At 45.0% G+C, this 19,666-nt stretch overlaps 1 protein-coding gene across 11 annotated transcripts in view; it reads left to right on the plus strand.

Moving 5' to 3' along the window:
- The window catches only part of syne1b (spectrin repeat containing, nuclear envelope 1b), a 469,384-nt gene that overhangs the window by 347,087 nt on the left and 102,631 nt on the right, over positions 1-19,666 (plus strand). For all 11 annotated transcript variants that reach the window (XM_072911924.1, XM_072911927.1, XM_061924513.1 and 8 more), the window contains 4 exons: positions 6,095-6,250; positions 6,323-6,478; positions 13,901-14,071; positions 14,143-14,276. In XM_072911924.1, coding sequence (XP_072768025.1) covers positions 6,095-6,250; positions 6,323-6,478; positions 13,901-14,071; positions 14,143-14,276 — 617 coding nt within the window. The remainder of the gene's footprint in view (positions 1-6,094; positions 6,251-6,322; positions 6,479-13,900; positions 14,072-14,142; positions 14,277-19,666) is intronic.

Consider the following 19,666-nt stretch of genomic DNA (forward strand, 5'->3'; position numbering starts at 1 on the left):
TGACAGAGCTTCTCACCCTATCTCTAAGGGAGAGCCCCGCCACCCGGCGGAGGAAACTCATTTGTACCCGTGATCTTGTCCTTTCGGTCATAACCCAAAGCTCATGACCATAGGTGAGGATGGGAACGTAGATCGACCGGTAAATTGAGAGCTTTGCCTTCCGGCTCAGCTCCTTCTTCACCACAACGGATCGATACAGCGTCCGCATTACTGAAGACGCCGCACCGACCCGCCTGTCGATCTCACGATCCACTCTTCCCTCACTCGTGAACAAGACTCCGAGGTACTTGAACTCCTCCACTTGGGGCAAGAACTCCTCCCCAACCCGTAGATGGCACTCCACCCTTTTCCGGGCGAGAACCATGGACTCGGACTTGGAGGTGCTGATTCCCATCCCAGTCGCTTCACACGAACCGATCCAGTGAGAGCTGAAGATCTTGGCCGGAGGAAGCCATCAGGACCACATCATCTGTAAATAGCAGAGACCTAATCCTGCAGCCACCAAACCAGATCCCCTCAACGCCTTGACTGCGCCTAGAAATTCTGTCCATAAAGGTTATGAACAGAATGGGTGACAAAGGGCAGCCTTGGCGGAGTCCAACCCTCACTGGAAACGTGTCCGACTTACTACCGGCAATGCGGACCAAGCTCTGGCACTGATCATACAGGGTTTACAACAATTTTTTACAAAAATAAAACAAAAACAAACAAAGAACATAAACAATTAATGAGCTAAACAAGATAGTGCAAAAGCAATACGGTAAAAGGGTTCGAATAAAAAGTGAAATTGCAAGATAAAAATAATGAAATAATAAAAGTGCGACAAATTGGAAAAAAAAACTAAAGCGAGGGGGCTGAGGGGGGGGGAGACTAGAAATTGTGGCCTAGTGGGCGGGCTCAGCTCAGGTTAAAGGCCAGCGAGGAGAGGTTTTGAAGACCCCGAGGCTCTGGGCTGACCTAATGTGGAGGGGAAGGTTGTTCCAGAGCTTAGGGGCGGCAACGGAGAAGGCTCTGTCCCCTCTGGTCTTTAGCCTGGATCTGGGGACCGCCAACAGCAGTTGGTCAGCTGACCATAGGGCTCTAGATGAGGTATGATGGTGCATAAGCTCGGTCAGGTATTGAGGGGCTAGACCAGGGGGTCGGCCACCCGCGGCTCAGCAGCTTACTTGCTGAACCCCCCGATTTTCCCGGGATACTTCCGGATTACAGTGCCTCTCGCAGAAAACTCCCGGGACTAATATTCACCGATTTTCACCCTTACAATTATAATAAGGGCGTTCCATGATGGTACAGCATTTGGCGCCCTCTACAATCTGTATTAACAGCGTGCCAGCCCAACCACTTGATATACAGTATGCATTTTATACTTGCACACGTACGTGACAGCAAGTCATACTTTGTCAACAGCCACACAGGTTACACTGACGGTGACCATATAAAACAACTTTAACACTCTTACTAATAATGCACCACGCTTTGAACCAAACAAGAATGACAAACACATTTCAGGAGAACATCTGCACCTTAACACAACATAAACACAACAAAACACATACCCAGAATCCCATGCAGCCCTGACTCTTCCGGGCTACATTATACACCCCTGCTACCACCAAACCCCGCCCCCCACCCCAACCCTGCTCCCTCACACATCAGCCCCACCCCCCGGGGGTGTATAATGTATCCCGGAAGAGTTAGGGCTGCATGGGATTCTGGGTATTTGTCCTGTTGTGTTTATGTTGTGTTACGGTGCAGATGTTCTCCCGAAACGTGATTGTCATTCTTGTTTGGTGTGGGTTCACAGTGTGGCGCAATATTAGTAAGAGTGTTAAAGTTTTTTTCATACCGCCACCGTCAGTGTGACCTGTGTGCTTGTTGAGTAAGTATGCATTGCTGTCACTTACGCGAGCAAGCGGAAGCGCCATACAACGTGTGGCTGATCAGGCACACTGGTTGCAGTGGGTGCCTTATGCTGTACCATCACGACACGCATGACGCTGACAAGCGCCGTTCATATAAAACCCGTGCTCCGCACCAGCATTCAAATTCCATATTAAGGTGTGGGCAGCGTGTCTGAGACCCCTGGTTTATTATACATAGCTCAAAGCAAAAAAAAAAAACTTTGTATGCAGTGTTATTTCATTTTAAATTTCAAAAAAATTTTGTGGCTCCCATTGTTTTCTATAATTTGTGAAACTGGTCAAAGTGGCTCTTTGACTGGCAAAGGTTGCCGACCCCTGGGCTAGACCATTTAGGGATTTAAAAACAATTAAAAGTCATTTAAAATCAATGCGGTGACGGACAGGGAGCCAGTGGAGTGAGGCCAGGACTGGGCTGATGTGCTCGTGTTTTTTGGTGCTGGCGAGGAGACGGGCAGCGGCGTTTTGCACAAGCTGCAAACGGCGGCGTGATGCCTGATCAATGCCAGCGTACAGTGCGTTGTTGTTGTCTAGCCGGTGTGTGATGAAGGCGTGGATAGTAGAGATGCGCGGTTTGCGGGCACAACCGCGGAGTCCGCGGATTATCCGCGGATCGGGCGGATGAAATTTAAAAAAATTAGATTTTATCCGCGGGTCGGGTCGGGCGGTTGAAATAAAAAAAAATTAGATTTTAAATAGATTCAGGCGGGTGGCAGTTAAACCAATTGGTAAATATATATACATAGTTAAATGTTGTTACACACATACGAAAAACGAGCAGGCACCTGCTGCATATGCCACAACAGAAGAAGAAAAAAAAGAAGAGATGGACACTTTTACGGAGCGGAGAAGGGACGCCTCGCCGGGGTCCGGGACCGAGGCCCCTTCCCCCGAGAGGGCCCCACCGGGAGCCGTAGCTGAGGCGATCCGCGAGAAGGGCCCGACGCACGTGCAGGGTCACCACCGCGCCCACCGCACCGACACCCCGCCTCGTCCGCCTTCGCCGCGGCCGGCGTCACGCGCAGCAGGTAAGCAGCTTACTTGCCCGCCACCCCCGTGGCCGGGGGCTCGTAACATGGGTCACTCCGCGCGCTCCGCCCGCGCAGCTTACCTGCCCGCCACCCCTGTTGCCGGGGGCGCGTAACAGGGGTCACTCCGCGCGCAGTGCGCTCACGAAAGGGGTGGGGCTCACCCTGGTTGATATAGACAGCAGGACGGTGGCCATGGAAGTTGGAACCCGCTAAGGAGTGTGTAACAACCCACCTGCCGAATCAACTAGCCCTGAAAATGGATGGCGCTGGAGCGTCGGGCCCATACCCGGCCGTCGCCGGCAGCGAGACGCGCTTGGAGGTGCGCTCAGCGCGGCTCCCATATGATTGCGCACTGGTGTGCGTCTGGGTCGTGACAGCGTGGCACGCGAATGTCTGTGCTGCATTGGATCAGTCTCCTTTCTTTAACAGGCAAAAGCTTTATAACCTCACTAATGCCTTGCATCGTCTATATTAGATATATAACAACGGGCGGTTGCGGGCGGGTGCGGTTTTGATCAAATGTTAGATCGGGTGGATGGCGGATGGTTGACGACTTTCTGATGGGGTTGCGGATGAAATAATTGCCTATCCGCGCATCTCTAGCGCACGCGCAAAAAGGCACCACGCGCGCGCAAAAGGGTGTCGCGCGCGCACGAAGTGGAGGATCAGCGCGCGATAACAGTTTTTATGCGCTCGGATTTTTGGCACTAATGTGACGCCATAATAGGGCTCTAGATGAGGTATGATGGTGCAGAAGCTCGGTCAGGTATTGTGGGGCCAGACCATTTAGGGATTTAAAAACAATTAAAAGTCATTTAAAATCAATGCGGTGACGGACAGGGAGCCAGTGGAGTGAGGCCAGGACTGGGCTGATGTGCTCGCGTTTTTTGGTGCTGGCGAGGAGACGGGCAGCGGCGTTTTGCACAAGCTGCAAACGGCGGCGTGATGCCTGATCAATGCCAGCGTACAGTGAGTTGTTGTTGTCTAGCCGGTGTGTGATGAAGGCTCCACCTCTATGCCCCCACCCGGTCCCTCAGGTCAGCTGATCAGCTGATCCTGGAGGTACCCAAAACAAAGCGCAAGCTCAGAGGGGACAGAGCTTTCTCTGTTGCGGGTCCCAAAGTCTGGAACGATCTCCCTCTCCATGTGAGACAGGCCCCTTCTTTGGCTATTTTTAAGACCCTTCTTAAAACCCATTTTTATTCACTGGCTTTTAACCCAGCATGAGACTTTGAACTGTTTTTAGCTTTTAACTTTTTGAACTGTTTTTAACTTTTAAACTGTTTTTATTTAACAAACTGTTCTTAGGGTAATTTATATTTGCTTTTTAAATGTGTAATTTTATTTCTGTTTTAAATGTTATTTTTTAGTCTGTCCTTTGCCTTCATTTCTTTGTGGTGTACAGCCCTTTGTTTTTCAACTGTGCTTGTTTTTAAAGGGCCTTATAAATAAAGTTGGTGTGGTATGGTATGGTATAGCAGTCTCCAGGTCAACAATCGACAGGGCGCCTTATAATTTGGTACATGGTGTAATGATAAGTGTGAGCAGTAGATGGCAGTCACACATAAGAGATACGTGTAGACTGCAATATGACGCCAGTAAACAACACCGTGGAAGGGGATTGTGATCAGTAAAGGTCCGCGCCTCTGTCCAGGGTGCTGAAAACAGCGCGCCATCAGACGGGGGCGTGGCATGTGCTGACGGAGAGACACAGCTGGCAGATGATTAGTTTGCGCAGGTGGTACGTGTTAAACTAATCATCTGTTGTCTTTAACAGTGCGTTTTGTTTCGCAATATTATGCGAAAGGAACTTTTCTTACCTTCTGGTACCTGCTGATCTGTATTTGGGATCTGTGTAAGTCCTAAAAATTTGCGCACATCCGCCTTTGTAGTCCGTGTCGACACCGTAGTCGATAAGCTTCTTCTTTTTCTCTATCTTCTTGTTATGGGACATTCATCCTTCGCTGTTGCCATTTCTAATATAAAGTAGTGTAAAGTTCTTACTTATATCTGTCAGTAAACTGGCCATGAAAGCACTAAAACATACCGGTGTAGTGAGTTTGCATTATTCACCCAAGGAACTTTAGTTATTAGAGAGTTCCGGTCTAGTGAGCCACGGATGAGGAGATGCTGCTCCGTTATTGATCGAAGTAAAGTCTGAATGTTGTTAAAACAGTTAGCTCCATCTTTTGACACTTTTTCCACTCCCGTCCTTGCACGCTACACCGCTACAACAAAGATGACGGGGAGAAGACGCTGTCGAAGGTGAGCCTTGTAAATAAGACCCGCCCACAAAACGGCGCGTCCTGAAGCGACTGTCAGAAAGCGACTGTAAAACATCATCTATGCAACATTTTGAGCAAAGAACCACCATCACATGTTATGTAGACCACAAGGAAGTCTTTTACATTTAGAAAAAAAAAATACTACTATGACTCCTTTAATGCGCCCTATAATCCTTTTGTATGGAAATAGACCTGACTAGACCCGCTCATCGGCAGTGCGCCTTATAATGCGCCCTATGGTCCAGAAAATACGGTATTTTTAACTGTGTTTTGTATATAGAATATTTTGTATTTATTATTTCGATTGTGTGGAGAATGCATATATTTTTAAGAGTTCTTTCTTTATCCATAGTCATGTTTAAAGCAGCTAATATTGCCCCATGTGTACTCTTTTTGCTTGTATCTTACGTCCGCAGGTAAATTCTGTGCTTTACCTTGAAGGGTTGGAATGTGGGAGCATAGCATACTCCTGAGGCTGTATTCCTTTCTGGGCAGGGTGGGGGCTGTTTTGGTTTTTAATAAGCTGTCTCTTCCCGTTTGATTTTCAGACCTCTTCTCGATGCTGGTATTTTAGCGCACTGTAGGACTGGTCTCCTAAAGCTTTAGTAAAACTTGATAATATTCCTATTCTGTCTTGATGGTCCTTTTTACACTGCATATATGTCATCAGAAAGAACTTGGGATTGACCCTGAGAGGAAGACTGGTCAGACGCAACAATTGTTACTATTATTTGTAATATTTTACCGTTGTGTTTTAATCTGTACAGCACTTTGGGGCAGTAGTGTGCTATATAAATACATCTATCTTGACATTGACCTTGACAAAAACAGAACGTTAACAATGTATGTGCACTTGCAGATTCAGTTTCTGGAGGGTCTCCTGCAGATGTGGTTGGAGTACGAGAGCAACGTCCAGGCCCTGAAGACCTGGATGGGAACCCAAGAGGAGCGACTGAAGAGGAAGCAAAGGATCGAGGACCTGACGTCAGTCCAAAACGCACTCAAGGACTGCCAGGTAACCTTTGCGTGTCCGTGTTGTGGTCAAAGAAAATTAATTCCCTTCTTAAACTTCAAACCAACCTTTCAGGAAATGGAGGAGCTGGTGAGGGACCGAGAGAAGGAGCTGGAGCGAGTGGAGGAGCAGGGCTGTGCTCTGGTCCAGAACAAAACCGATGAGGCTTGCGCTATCGTCATGGAGACGCTGCAGGGTGTCAATCACACCTGGGCCAACCTGGACCACCTTGTATGCACCTTTTTAAGTTTGGTGTTTGTCTAGTAGTGTTGTGGCGTGGGTGTGTGAGGGATCTTAGATGACGCTGAACAAAGCTTACTTTATTGACCAGTGAAGAATCTGGCCAAATGGTATCTCTTTTCTTCGGGTCAGCCTGGCAACCAGTTCTTATGGATCAGGTGTGGCCATTACGTGGATGGCGAGCCAGCGGTGGATGGTGGAGGGTGTGTCAGTCCATCGCCAGCCAGGCATTAAAAAAATAGACCTAAAAATTAGCTGTCACGCTGAAACACAGGACATCTACTAAACAAGACAAAAAGGCAAGGAATCAAACAGAATTCAATTTGGACTCAATTGAGGAGAGACGGCTTCAACCTGTAACCTCTTACAGTGTCTTAGCACGCTCTGACGAAGAAGGTCTTCGTCTCCTCTTTTAATTCAGATGTTCCACGTTCACGCACCAACATAGGTCACAGCAGGAATTGGGAGTATGTAAAACAGTCATTGTTTTCGGTCGCCTTGAAGTCCAAGAAGAGGACTTCTCGGGCTTGGGCTCTTCCTGGATCCAGCTGGGGCAGGTGTTGGAGGACAATGGACAACCCCTCCCGTCTCCTGTCCACAGCGACTTCAAGAGGGCAGCGGGTCGTAAATAGCGTTGACCAAATAGTTGGAAGAGAGTTTGGGAACCACTTCAAAGAGAGTTCGTTTTAACACTTCAAAGAGAGTTCCTCCGGGAGTTGAGCACATCCTGCCATCAGTGGCGCCTCACGAGCCTTCCTCCTCTTGCCAGGCCTCCAAAGACAGCATTCATAACACCACGTTTCTTTTGTGATAACTTACAAACAATTATTCCAACATTAGCCATCATCAATCTTCACCAAGACGTCACTTTGGTCACTTGATTGACATTCACGGCACCCGAGGGTCTTGTGAGATGACGCCGGCTGCTGCCAGATCATTATTAAGAAAAAACGACCGACAGGAAGGCCAGAAACACTTTTTATTTCAACAGACCATACCTGCCAACTACTCCGGTTTTCCCGTAATTAGTACGGTTTTCATCAACCTATTCCGGGTTACGGTTGCAGTGATAAAAAATACGGTTTTTCATTAATTAAAATTTTTTTTTTTTTTTTAAGTTTTATTCACGAAATCGCGTAACAATGACAATCGACACTGCTTCCCGTAACTTCCTATCGAGCCATTCCGAATGCCATGAGCGAGGCTATTTATAGCACCGCCGCCAAGCACGAGGCACCTGTTGCCCATTGTTTCCAAACGAGCGAACGATCATGGAATCAGCCGGAGGAAAATCGCAAACGAGTCTTAAACCGAAAAGAAAACCGCAGTCATTCCGTGAAGAATATTCAAAAGCCTATCCGGGAATAATTATCCGTTCCAAAAAAGGGTGAAAACTACGCGAATTGCACCTTGTGCAGACAAGATTTTTCGATCGGACACGGAGGAATTAGCGATGTAAAAGACCACGTCGGGACAAAAAAACACAAGTCTAATGCCGTTGCTAGCGATACAAGTGGAAAACTTTCAACGTTTTTCGTCGCCCAAACAGATTCTTTGGATGTGATAAATGCCGAAGTTTTATATACGGAGGCAATAATTGAGCATGGACTTCCAATCGCACTGGCTGATCACATGGGACAGTTAAATGTTTGTAATGCAACCCTTAAAAATCATTACGCGGTGATCGCGGTCCCAAAAATAAACTTTTCTTGCATGATAATGTCCAGAAAAACTCGCTTTATATTACTATAGAGTCCTTTTAACGAATTGATGGTTTATCACAAACCTTAAATGAAAGAAGTCCTTTGTTCTCCTGCACCATGCATGCGCTTTGGCCTTGCTTCGTGTTTGGTGCGCAATCCTGTCGGCTGTATTTCACAGCACGTCTTTGACAACTTGAAGTGGCATAAAACATTTAAAACAAAGGGGTTATAGGAACAATCACTTTCAGTGTTTTATGCCACTTCAAGTTGTCAAAGACGGTATGCTGGTGCCCGACTGCCACAAGTGGAACAAACATTTGAAACAAAGGGGTTATAGGAACAATCACTTTCGGTGTTTTATGCCACTTCAAGTAAACTTATCATAAAGTTACCATATCATTTTTGCAGTATGATCAATCTGATAGAATAAATTTGGATTTTAGCCACAAAAAGGTAATGACACCAATGTTATCTATTGGAATTGTTTAGTACTGTTATACTGTTAAAAGTGTTTATACTATTTATGCTTTCAAGTCCAAGTTGAAGAAATCTTGTTAAATGTTGACAGCATAACTACCAAAATACAGAAGTATGTCCTTAATATTTTTGCAGTGCTATTTCTGTTGAAAAGTTCAAATGATCACATTAGAGATGTGATGTGCCACTTTTCAAGTGTCTGATGGCTTCAATTAATTCTCATTAATTTTTCATATTTTGAATTCTTTTGAAAGGCTTACAAAAAAACTACATTTGAATTGTAATTCCATGCTATTGACAGGACTATTAATTTGAATGAAGTTAGCTTACCGTGTTTACAGTATGATAATTGTGATAGAAATGTGAATTTTAGGCACAGAATATTTTATACAATTGAACAAGGCAGTAGATTATACAAGCTTGGACAGAAAGTTAATAATGACACCAATTTTTTTTTTAATGGAATTGTTTAGTACTGTTTTACCATTTGTTTACTGTAAAAAGTGTTTATACTGTTTATACTTTCAATTAACAAATTGAAGTCTTGTGAAAGGTTGACAGGATAACTGGCATTAACTGTCAAAATAATTTCAAACTATTGAAGTTAGCTTACAGAATAAACATGTCAATCAACCCATATGATTTTTGCTGTAATATTTTTGTTTTGAAAAGTCACTGTGACTGATAGAAAAGTGATGGTTTTAGCAACATTTTAACCTGTCTGAATGCTAATAATGGACCCTGGCTACTAGGTTTTTCTGATTTCAAAAGTTGGCAGGTATGACAGACTCTCGCGTCAAAACTCTAAAGACCGACCGCACGGTTCCTGTCTTCACAATACAAGCGCTGCTCCATCCTGCCTGCGCTAACAAAATAAGAGTCTCAGAAAGCTAGCGCACACAAACTAAATAAATAAATATAGATTATATATATATGAACTAGATGAGGCAATCCCTGAAGGAATTGCGTATTGCTCCAATGCTGAAGTTCAGAATCAGAGTTCTGATTCTGAACTTCAGAATACCTTTATTGTCATTGTGTGGAAACAACGAAGTTGGACAGCAATCCAGCTCAGTGCTTTGAAAACAAACCTACATAAAATAGTCTTAAGACAACAAACAATAATAAAACAATTTAAAATTTAAAAACATCAACATATTGCACAGTAGATCTCTATCAGAGGTAAGTTAAAGTCCCAATGATTGTCACACACACACTAGGTGTGGTGAAATGTGTCCTCTGCATTTGACCCATCCCGTTGTTCACCCCCTGGGAGGTGAGGGGAGCAGTGGGCAGCAGCGGTGGCCGCGCCCGGGAATCATTTTTGGTGATTTAACCCCCAATTCCAACCCTTGATGCTGAGTGCCAAGCAGGGAGGTAATGGCTCCCATTTTTATAGTCTTTGGTATGACTCGGCCGGGGTTTGAACTCACAACCTACCGATCTCAGGGCGGACACTCTAACCACTAGGCCACTGAGTAGGTACTAGGCCACTGAGGGAGAGCCCCGCCACCCGGCGGAGGAAACTCATTTCGGCCGCTTGTACCCGTGATCTTGTCCTTTCGGTCATAACCCAAAGCTCATGGCCATAGGTAAGAATGGGAACGTAGATCGACCGGTAAATCGAGAGCTTTGCCTTCCGGCTCAGCTCCTTCTTCACCACAACGGATCGATACAGCGTCCGCATTACTGAAGACGCCGCACCGATCCGCCTGTCGATCTCACGATCCACTCTTCCCTCACTCGTGAACAAGACTCCGAGGTACTTGAACTCCTCCACTTGGGGCAGGGTCTCCTCCACCAACCCGGAGATGGCACTCCACCCTTTTCCGGGCGAGAACCATGGACTCGGACTTGGAGGTGCCGATTCTCATCCCAGTCGCTTCACACTCGGCTGCGAACCGATCCAGCGAGAGCTGAAGATCCTGGCCAGATGAAGCCATCATCATGAATTAAGAAATGGTATTACCGAATGAGTGACAAGGCCCCGGGGGTAGATGAGATCCGCCCGGAGTTCCTTAAGGCTCTGGATGCTGTGGGGCTGTCTTGGTTGACAAGACTCTGCAGCATCGCGTGGACATCGGGGGCGGTACCACTGGATTGGCAGACCGGGGTGGTGGTTCCTCTCTTTAAGAAGGGGAACCGGAGGGTGTGTTCTAACTATCGTGGGATCACACTCCTCAGCCTTCCCGGTAAGGTCTATTCAGGTGTACTGGAGAGGAGGCTACGCCGGATAGTCGAACCTCGGATTCAGGAGGAACAGTGTGGTTTTCGTCCTGGTCGTGGAACTGTGGACCAGCTCTATACTCTCGGCAGGGTCCTTGAGGGTGCGTGGGAGTTTGCCCAACCAGTCTACATGTGTTTTGTAGACTTGGAGAAGGCATTCGACCGTGTCCCTCGGGAAGTCCTGTGGGGAGTGCTCAGAGAGTATGGGGTATCGGACTGTCTGATTGTGGCAGTCCGCTCCCTGTATGATCAGTGCCAGAGCTCGGTCCGCATTGCCGGTAGTAAGTCGGACACGTTTCCAGTGAGGGTTGGACTCCGCCAAGGCTGCCCTTTGTCACCGATTCTGTTCATAACTTTTATGGACAGAATTTCTAGGCGCAGTCAAGGCGTTGAGGGGATCTGGTTTGGTGGCTTCAGGATTAGGTCTCTGCTTTTTGCAGATGATGTGGTCCTGATGGCTTCATCTGGCCAGGATCGTCAGCTCTCACTGGATCGGTTCGCAGCTGAGTGTGAAGCGACTGGGATGAGAATCAGCACCTCCAAGTCCGAGTCCATGGTTCTCGCTCGTAAAAGGGTGGAGTGCCATCTCCGGGTTGGGGAAGAGATCTTGCCCCAAGTGGAGGAGTTCAAGTACCTCGGAGTCTTGTTCACAAGTGAGGGAAGAGTGGATCGTGAGATTGACAGGCGGATCGGTGCGGCGTCTTCAGTAATGCGGACGCTGTATCGATCCGTTGTGGTGAAGAAGGAGCTGAGCCGGAAGGCAAAGCTCTCAATTTACCGGTCGATCTACGTTCCCATCCTCACCTATGGTCATGAGCTTTGGGTTATGACCGAAAGGACAAGATCACGGGTACAAGCGGCCGAAATGAGTTTCCTCCGCCGGGTGGCGGGGCTCTCCCTTAGAGTTAGGGTGAGAAGCTCTGTCATCCGGGAGGAGCTCAAAGTAAAGCCGCTGCTCCTGCACATGGAGAGGAGCCAGATGAGGTGGTTCGGGCATCTGGTCAGGATGCCACCCGAACGCCTCCCTAGGGAGGTGTTTAGGGCACGTCCGACCGGTAGGAGGCCGCGGGGAAGACCCAGGACACGTTGGGAAGACTATGTCTCCCGGCTGGCCTGGGAACGCCTCGGGGTCCCACAGGAAGAGCTGGACGAAGTGGCTGGGGAGAGGGAAGTCTGGGCTTCCCTGCTTAGGCTGCTGCCCCCGCGACCCGACCTCGGATAAGCGGAAGAAGATGGATGGATGGATGGATATTACCGAATTCCTGGAATTTCGGGAAAACCGGGAACTTTTCCAGTTCAAAAAACAACTTTGTTTTTTTTTTAATCCTAATTAAGGGCAAAAAACAAAGTTTTGACGTTGGAACGGTTGAAGTGGGTTGAAAAATGTGGGAGGGGTATTTGCCAGAAATAGGGCTTTGGAAAACGAGGAATTCTGGAAAATCCTGGACATTTTTTGTACTTGGAAAAAGGGTAGTTTGAATTTCCAGAATGCTGGAATGTGTTGAAGGTGGAATACCGTATTTTCCGCACCATAAGGCGCCCTGGGTTATAAGCCGCGCCTTCAATGAACGGCATATTTCAAAACTTTGTCCACCTATAAGCCGCCCCGTGTTGTAAGCCGCATCTAACTGCGCTAAAAGAATGTCAAAAAAACAGTCAGATAGGTCAGTCAAACTTTAATAATATATTAAAAACCAGCGTTCTAACAACTCTGTTCACTCCCAAAATGTACGCAAATGTAAAATCACAAACATACGTATATCAACATGGACGGAGCTGCGTGAAAAAAGCCACCCGGCCTCTTCGCGTAAACTTAAACTTACCTTAACCACTCGCTCATCTTTTCTTCATCCATCCCTTCGAGTTAGCTTTTATGATGACGCCGGCTGGAAAGGTCTCTTTTGGCAAGGTCTTCCTTTTGAATATCACCATGGGTGGAAGTTTCTGGCCATTAGCATGGCAAGCTAGAACCACAGTGAAGGATGACTTCTCATTCCCTGTGGTGCGAATATTCACCGTACGTGCTCCCGTTGTATCCACAGTGCGGTTCACAGGAATATCAGTTGCTGTGAAATAGTAATCCGTGTGCGGATGGAGAGATTGCGTCTTTTCATGAACCGGATACCTGTCGCTTAGTAGGAGCCATTTTGTGGTCTTTACAGATGTAAACACACAAAGGAAATGAAACGTACGGTGATATCCGCGCGCTTTTTCTTCTTCTACGCGGGCGGGTGGTTGCTTACAGTAGAAGAAGAAGCGCTTCCTGTTCTATGGGGGCGGGTGCTTACCTTGGCGGTTGCTTGCGTAGAAGAAGAAGCGCTTCCTGTTCTACCGGGAAAAAAGATGGCGGCTGTTTACCGAAGTTGCGAGACCGAAACTTTATGAAAATGAATCTTAATATTTATCCATATATAAAGCGCACCGGGTTATAAGGCGCACTGTCAGCTTTTGAGAAAATTTGTGGTTTTTAGGTGCGCCTTATAGTGCGGAAAATACGGTAGTTTGAATAGGTTGAAAAATGTGGAAATGGTGAAAGTTTGAAAAATGTCCAATTCATTTTGAATGGGAAAAAACGTCCTGGAATTCTGGGGAAATCTGGGAATTTTTGGGAATTTGTTAAGGGAAAGCCAGCGATTTCCCAAATAGACTGAACAGTTTGAAGTTGGAACGCTTTGAATCGGGTGAAAAATGTGGAAGGTAGAGCGCGCCAAAAATCTGGAGAAGAAGAAGAAGAAGTTGTTGAATAATAATAATAATAACAAATAGATGAATTTTGGTGTAGAAAACCACATGAAGTAGATCCACTCCACTTGGTCAATTGAAAAGTAGTTCGCCCGCAGAAAAAAGTGTGGTGTAGATAATGGGTTTCACTACAGAAAAGCGCTTTATAAATATAATTCACTTCACTGTTTGCATGTAGCCTTACACAGTCTGGAAAAAAAAACATGTTGTTTCATAGTGCAGCAGATACTACATTTGCTCAAAACTAAACAGCGCGTGTTTACAGATCAGTCAACTGAAAATCAGCTTGACATCAGTGGTGGACCAGTGGAGTCTTTACAAACGAGCCTCAGAGGAGATCAATGGCCACCTCATGGAGGGAAGGTACTCCGTGTCTCACTTCCGCCTCCTCACTGGCTCCTTGGAGGCCGTTCAGCAGCAGGTGCAAAGTCTGCAGGTACGTCCCGTGGTCTCATCTGGTTCACGTGATTGTTGCGGTTGTTCACCCTCCGTGTGTCGCCTCCGCAGAACTTGCAGGAAGACCTGGAGAAGCAGGAGAGCAGCCTGAGAAGGTTTGGTGCCGTGACCCACCAGCTGCTGAAAGAATGTCACCCGTCAGTGTCGGACTCTCTCCATCACGCCCTCAAGGATGCCAACGCAAGGTGGCTTACACAACACTCTTCATAGTGGATCTAGAGAGTCCAGTCCATAGTGGATTTAACATAATAGTGAGAGTCCAGTCCATAGTGGATCTAACATAATATTGTGAGAGTCCAGTCCATAGTGGATCTAACATAAGAGTGTGAGAGTCCAGTCCATAGTGGATCTAACATAATAGTGAGAGTCCAGTCCATAGTGGATCTAACATAATAGTGTGAGAGTCTAGTCCATAGTGGATCTAACATAATAGTGTGAGAGTCTAGTCCATAGTGGATCTAACATAATAGTGTGAGAGTCCAGTCCATAGTGGATCTGACATAATAGTGTGAGAGTCTAGTCCATAGTGGATCTAACATAATAGTGAGAGTCCAGTCCATAGTGGATCTAACATAATAGTGTGAGAGTCCAGTCCGTAGTGGATCTAACATAATAGTGTGAGAGTCCAGTCCATAGTGGATTTAACATAATAGTATGAGAGTCCAGTCCATAGTGGATCTAACATAATAGTGTGAGTCCAGTCCATAGTGGATTTAACATAATAGTGTGAGTCCAGTCCATAGTGGATTTAACATAATAGTGTGAGAGTCCAGTCCATAGTGGATCTAACATAATAGTGTGGGAGTCCAGTCCATAGTGGATCTAACATAATAGTGTGAGAGTCCAGTCCGTAGTGGATCTAACATAACATTGTGAGAGTCCAGTCCATAGTGGATTTAACATAATAGTGTGAGAGTCCAGTCCATAGTGGATCTAACATAATAGTGTGAGAGTCCAGTCCATAGTGGATCTAACATAATAGTGTGAGAGTCCAGTCCGTAGTGGATCTAACATAACATTGTGAGAGTCCAGTCCATAGTGGATCTAACATAATAGTGTGAGAGTCCAGTCCATAGTGGATCTAACATAATAGTGTGAGAGTCCAGTCCATAGTGGATTTAACATAATAGTGTGAGAGTCCAGTCCATAGTGGATCTAATATAATAGTGTGAGAGTCCAGTCCATAGTGGATCTAACATAATAGTGTGAGAGTCCAGTCCATAGTGGATCTAACATAATAGTGTGAGAGTCCAGTCCATAGTGGATTTAACATAATAGTGTGAGAGTCCAGTCCATAGTGGATCTAATATAATAGTGTGAGAGTCCAGTCCATAGTGGATCTAACATAATAGTGTGAGAGTCCAGTCCATAGTGGATCTAACATAATAGTGTGAGAGTCCAGTCCATAGTGGATCTAACATAATAGTGTGAGAGTCCAGTCCATAGTGGATTTAACATAATAGTGTGAGAGTCCAGTCCATAGTGGATCTAATATAATAGTGTGAGAGTCCAGTCCATAGTGGATCTAACATAATAGTGTGAGAGTCCAGTCCATAGTGGATCTAACATAATAGTGTGAGAGTCCAGTCCATAGTGGATTTAACATAATAGTGTGAGAGTCCAGTCCATAGTGGATCTAACATAATAGTGTGAGAGTCCAGTCCCTAGTGGATCTAACATAATAGTGTGAGAGTCCAGTCCATAGTGGATTTAACATAATAGTGTGAGGCCAGTCCATAGTGGATCTAACATAATAGTGAGAGTCCAGTCCATAGTGGATCTAACATAATAGTGAGAGTCCAGTCCATAGTGGATCTAACATAATAGTGTGAGAGTCCAGTCCATAGTGGATCTAACATAATAGTGTGAGAGTCCAGTCCATAGTGGATCTAACATAATAGTGTGAGAGTCCAGTCCATAGTGGATTTAACATAATAGTGTGAGAGTCCAGTCCATAGTGGATCTAATATAATAGTGTGAGAGTCCAGTCCATAGTGGATCTAACATAATAGTGTGAGAGTCCAGTCCATAGTGGATCTAACATAATAGTGTGAGAGTCCAGTCCATAGTGGATCTAACATAATAGTGTGAGAGTCCAGTCCATAGTGGATTTAACATAATAGTGTGAGAGTCCAGTCCATAGTGGATCTAATATAATAGTGTGAGAGTCCAGTCCATAGTGGATCTAACATAATAGTGTGAGAGTCCAGTCCATAGTGGATCTAACATAATAGTGTGAGAGTCCAGTCCATAGTGGATTTAACATAATAGTGTGAGAGTCCAGTCCATAGTGGATCTAACATAATAGTGTGAGAGTCCAGTCCCTAGTGGATCTAACATAATAGTGTGAGAGTCCAGTCCATAGTGGATTTAACATAATAGTGTGAGGCCAGTCCATAGTGGATCTAACATAATAGTGAGAGTCCAGTCCATAGTGGATCTAACATAATAGTGAGAGTCCAGTCCATAGTGGATCTAACATAATAGTGTGAGAGTCCAGTCCACAGTGGATCTAGTTAATATTGTGAGAGTCCAGTCCATAGTGGATCTAACATAATAGTGTGAGAGTCCAGTCCATAGTGGATCTAACATAATAGTGTGAGAGTCCAGTCCATAGTGGATCTAGTTAATAGTGTGAGAGTCCAGTCCATAGTGGATCTAACATAATAGTGAGAGTCCAGTCCATAGTGGATTTAACATAATAGTGTGAGAGTCCAGTCCACAGTGGATCTAGTTAATATTGTGAGAGTCAAGTCCATAGTGGATCTAACATAATAGTGAGAGTCCAGTCCATAGTGGATCTAACATAATAGTGTGAGAGTCCAGTCCATAGTGGATCTAACATAATAGTGTGAGAGTCCAGTCCATAGTGGATCTAACGTAATAGTGTGAGAGTCCAGTCCATAGTGGATTTAACATAATAGTGTGAGAGTCCAGTCCATAGTGGATCTAACATAATAGTGTGAGAGTCCAGTCCCTAGTGGATCTAACATAATAGTGTGAGAGTCCAGTCCATAGTGGATTTAACATAATAGTGTGAGGCCAGTCCATAGTGGATCTAACATAATAGTGAGAGTCCAGTCCATAGTGGATCTAACATAATAGTGAGAGTCCAGTCCATAGTGGATCTAACATAATAGTGTGAGAGTCCAGTCCATAGTGGATCTAACATAATAGTGTGAGAGTCCAGTCCATAGTGGATCTAACATAATAGTGTGAGAGTCCAGTCCATAGTGGATCTAACATAATAGTGTGAGAGTCCAGTCCATAGTGGATCTAGTTAATAGTGTGAGAGTCCAGTCCATAGTGGATCTAACATAATAGTGAGAGTCCAGTCCATAGTGGATTTAACATAATAGTGTGAGAGTCCAGTCCACAGTGGATCTAGTTAATATTGTGAGAGTCAAGTCCATAGTGGATCTAACATAATAGTGAGAGTCCAGTCCATAGTGGATCTAACATAATAGTGTGAGAGTCCAGTCCATAGTGGATCTAACATAATAGTGTGAGAGTCCAGTCCATAGTGGATCTAGTTAATAGTGTGAGAGTCCAGTCCATAGTGGATCTAACATAATAGTGAGAGTCCAGTCCATAGTGGATTTAACATAATAGTGTGAGAGTCCAGTCCATAGTGGATCTAGTTAATAGTGTGAGAGTCCAGTCCATAGTGGATTTAACATAATAGTGTGAGAGTCCAGTCCATAGTGGATTTAACATAATATTCTGAGAGTCCAGTCCATAGTGGATCTAACATAATAGTGTGAGAGTCCAGTCCATAGTGGATCTAACATAATAGTGTGAGAGTCCAGTCCATAGTGGATCTAATATAATAGTGAGAGTCCAGTCCATAGTGGATCTAACATAATAGTGTGAGAGTCCAGTCCATAGTGGATCTAACATAATAGTGTGAGAGTCCAGTCCATAGTGGATCTAGTTAATATTGTGAGAGTCCAGTCCATAGTGGATCTAGTTAATAGTGTGAGAGTCCAGTCCATAGTGGATCTAACATAGTAGTGTGAGAGTCCAGTCCATAGTGGATCGAACATAGTAGTGTGAGAGTCCAGTCCATAGTGGATCTAACATAGTAGTGTGAGAGTCCAGTCTATAGTGGATCTAACATAATAGTGAGAGTCCAGTCCATAGTGGATCTAACATAATAGTGTGAGGCCAGTCCATAGTGGATCTAACATAATAGTGAGAGTCCAGTCCATAGTGGATCTAACATAATAGTGTGAGAGTCCAGTCCATAGTGGATCTAACATAATAGTGTGAGAGTCCAGTCCATAGTGGATCTAAAATAATAGTGTGAGAGTCCAGTCCATAGTGGATCTAACATAACATTGTGAGAGTCCAGTCCATAGTGGATCTAACATAATAGTGTGAGAGTCCAGTCCATAGTGGATCTAACATAATAGTGAGAGTCCAGTCCATAGTGGATCTAACATAATAGTGTGAGAGTCCAGTCCATAGTGGATCTAACATAATAGTGTGAGAGTCCAGTCCATAGTGGATCTAACATAATAATGTGAGAGTCCAGTCCATAGTGGATCTAACATAATTGTGTGAGAGTCCAGTCCATAGTGGATCTAACATAATAGTGTGAGAGTCCAGTCCATAGTGGATCTAACATAATAGTGTGAGAGTCCAGTCCATAGTGGATCTAACATAATAGTGTGGGAGTCCAGTCCATAGTGGATCTAACATAATAGTGAGAGTCCAGTCCATAGTGGATCTAACATAATAGTGTGAGAGTCCAGTCCATAGTGGATCTAATATAATAGTGTGAGAGTCCAGTCCATAGTGGATCTAACATAATAGTGTGAGAGTCCAGTCCATAGTGGATCTAACATAATAGTGTGAGAGTCCAGTCCATAGTGGATCTAACATAATAGTGTGAGAGTCCAGTCCATAGTGGATCTAACATAATAGTGAGAGTCCAGTCCATAGTGGATCTAACATAATAGTGTGAAAGTCCAGTCCATAGTGGATCTAACATAATAGTGTGAGAGTCCAGTCCATAGTGGATCTAACATAATAGTGTGAGAGTCCAGTCCATAGTGGATCTAACATAATAGTGAGAGTCCAGTCCATAGTGGATTTAACATAATAGTGTGAGAGTCCAGTCCATAGTGGATCTAACATAATAGTGTGAGAGTCCAGTCCATAGTGGATCTAACATAATAGTGTGAGAGTCCAGTCCATAGTGGATCTAACATAATAGTGTGAGAGTCCAGTCCATAGTGGATCTAACATAATAGTGTGAGAGTCCAGTCCATAGTGGATCTAACATAATAGTGAGAGTCCAGTCCATAGTGGATCTAACATAATAGTGAGAGTCCAGTCCATAGTGGATCTAACATACTAGTGTGAGAGTCCAGTCCATAGTGGATCTAACATAATAGTGTGAGAGTCCAGTCCATAGTGGATCTAACATACTAGTGTGAGAGTCCAGTCCATAGTGGATCTAACATAATAGTGTGAGAGTCCAGTCCATAGTGGATCTAACATAATAGTGTGAGAGTCCAGTCCATAGTGGATCTAACATAATAATGAGAGTCCAGTCCATAGTGGATCT

The sequence above is a fragment of the Nerophis lumbriciformis genome, linkage group LG29 (genome assembly GCF_033978685.3).
Source record: "Nerophis lumbriciformis linkage group LG29, RoL_Nlum_v2.1, whole genome shotgun sequence".
Classification (NCBI taxonomy): Eukaryota; Metazoa; Chordata; class Actinopteri; order Syngnathiformes; family Syngnathidae; genus Nerophis; species Nerophis lumbriciformis.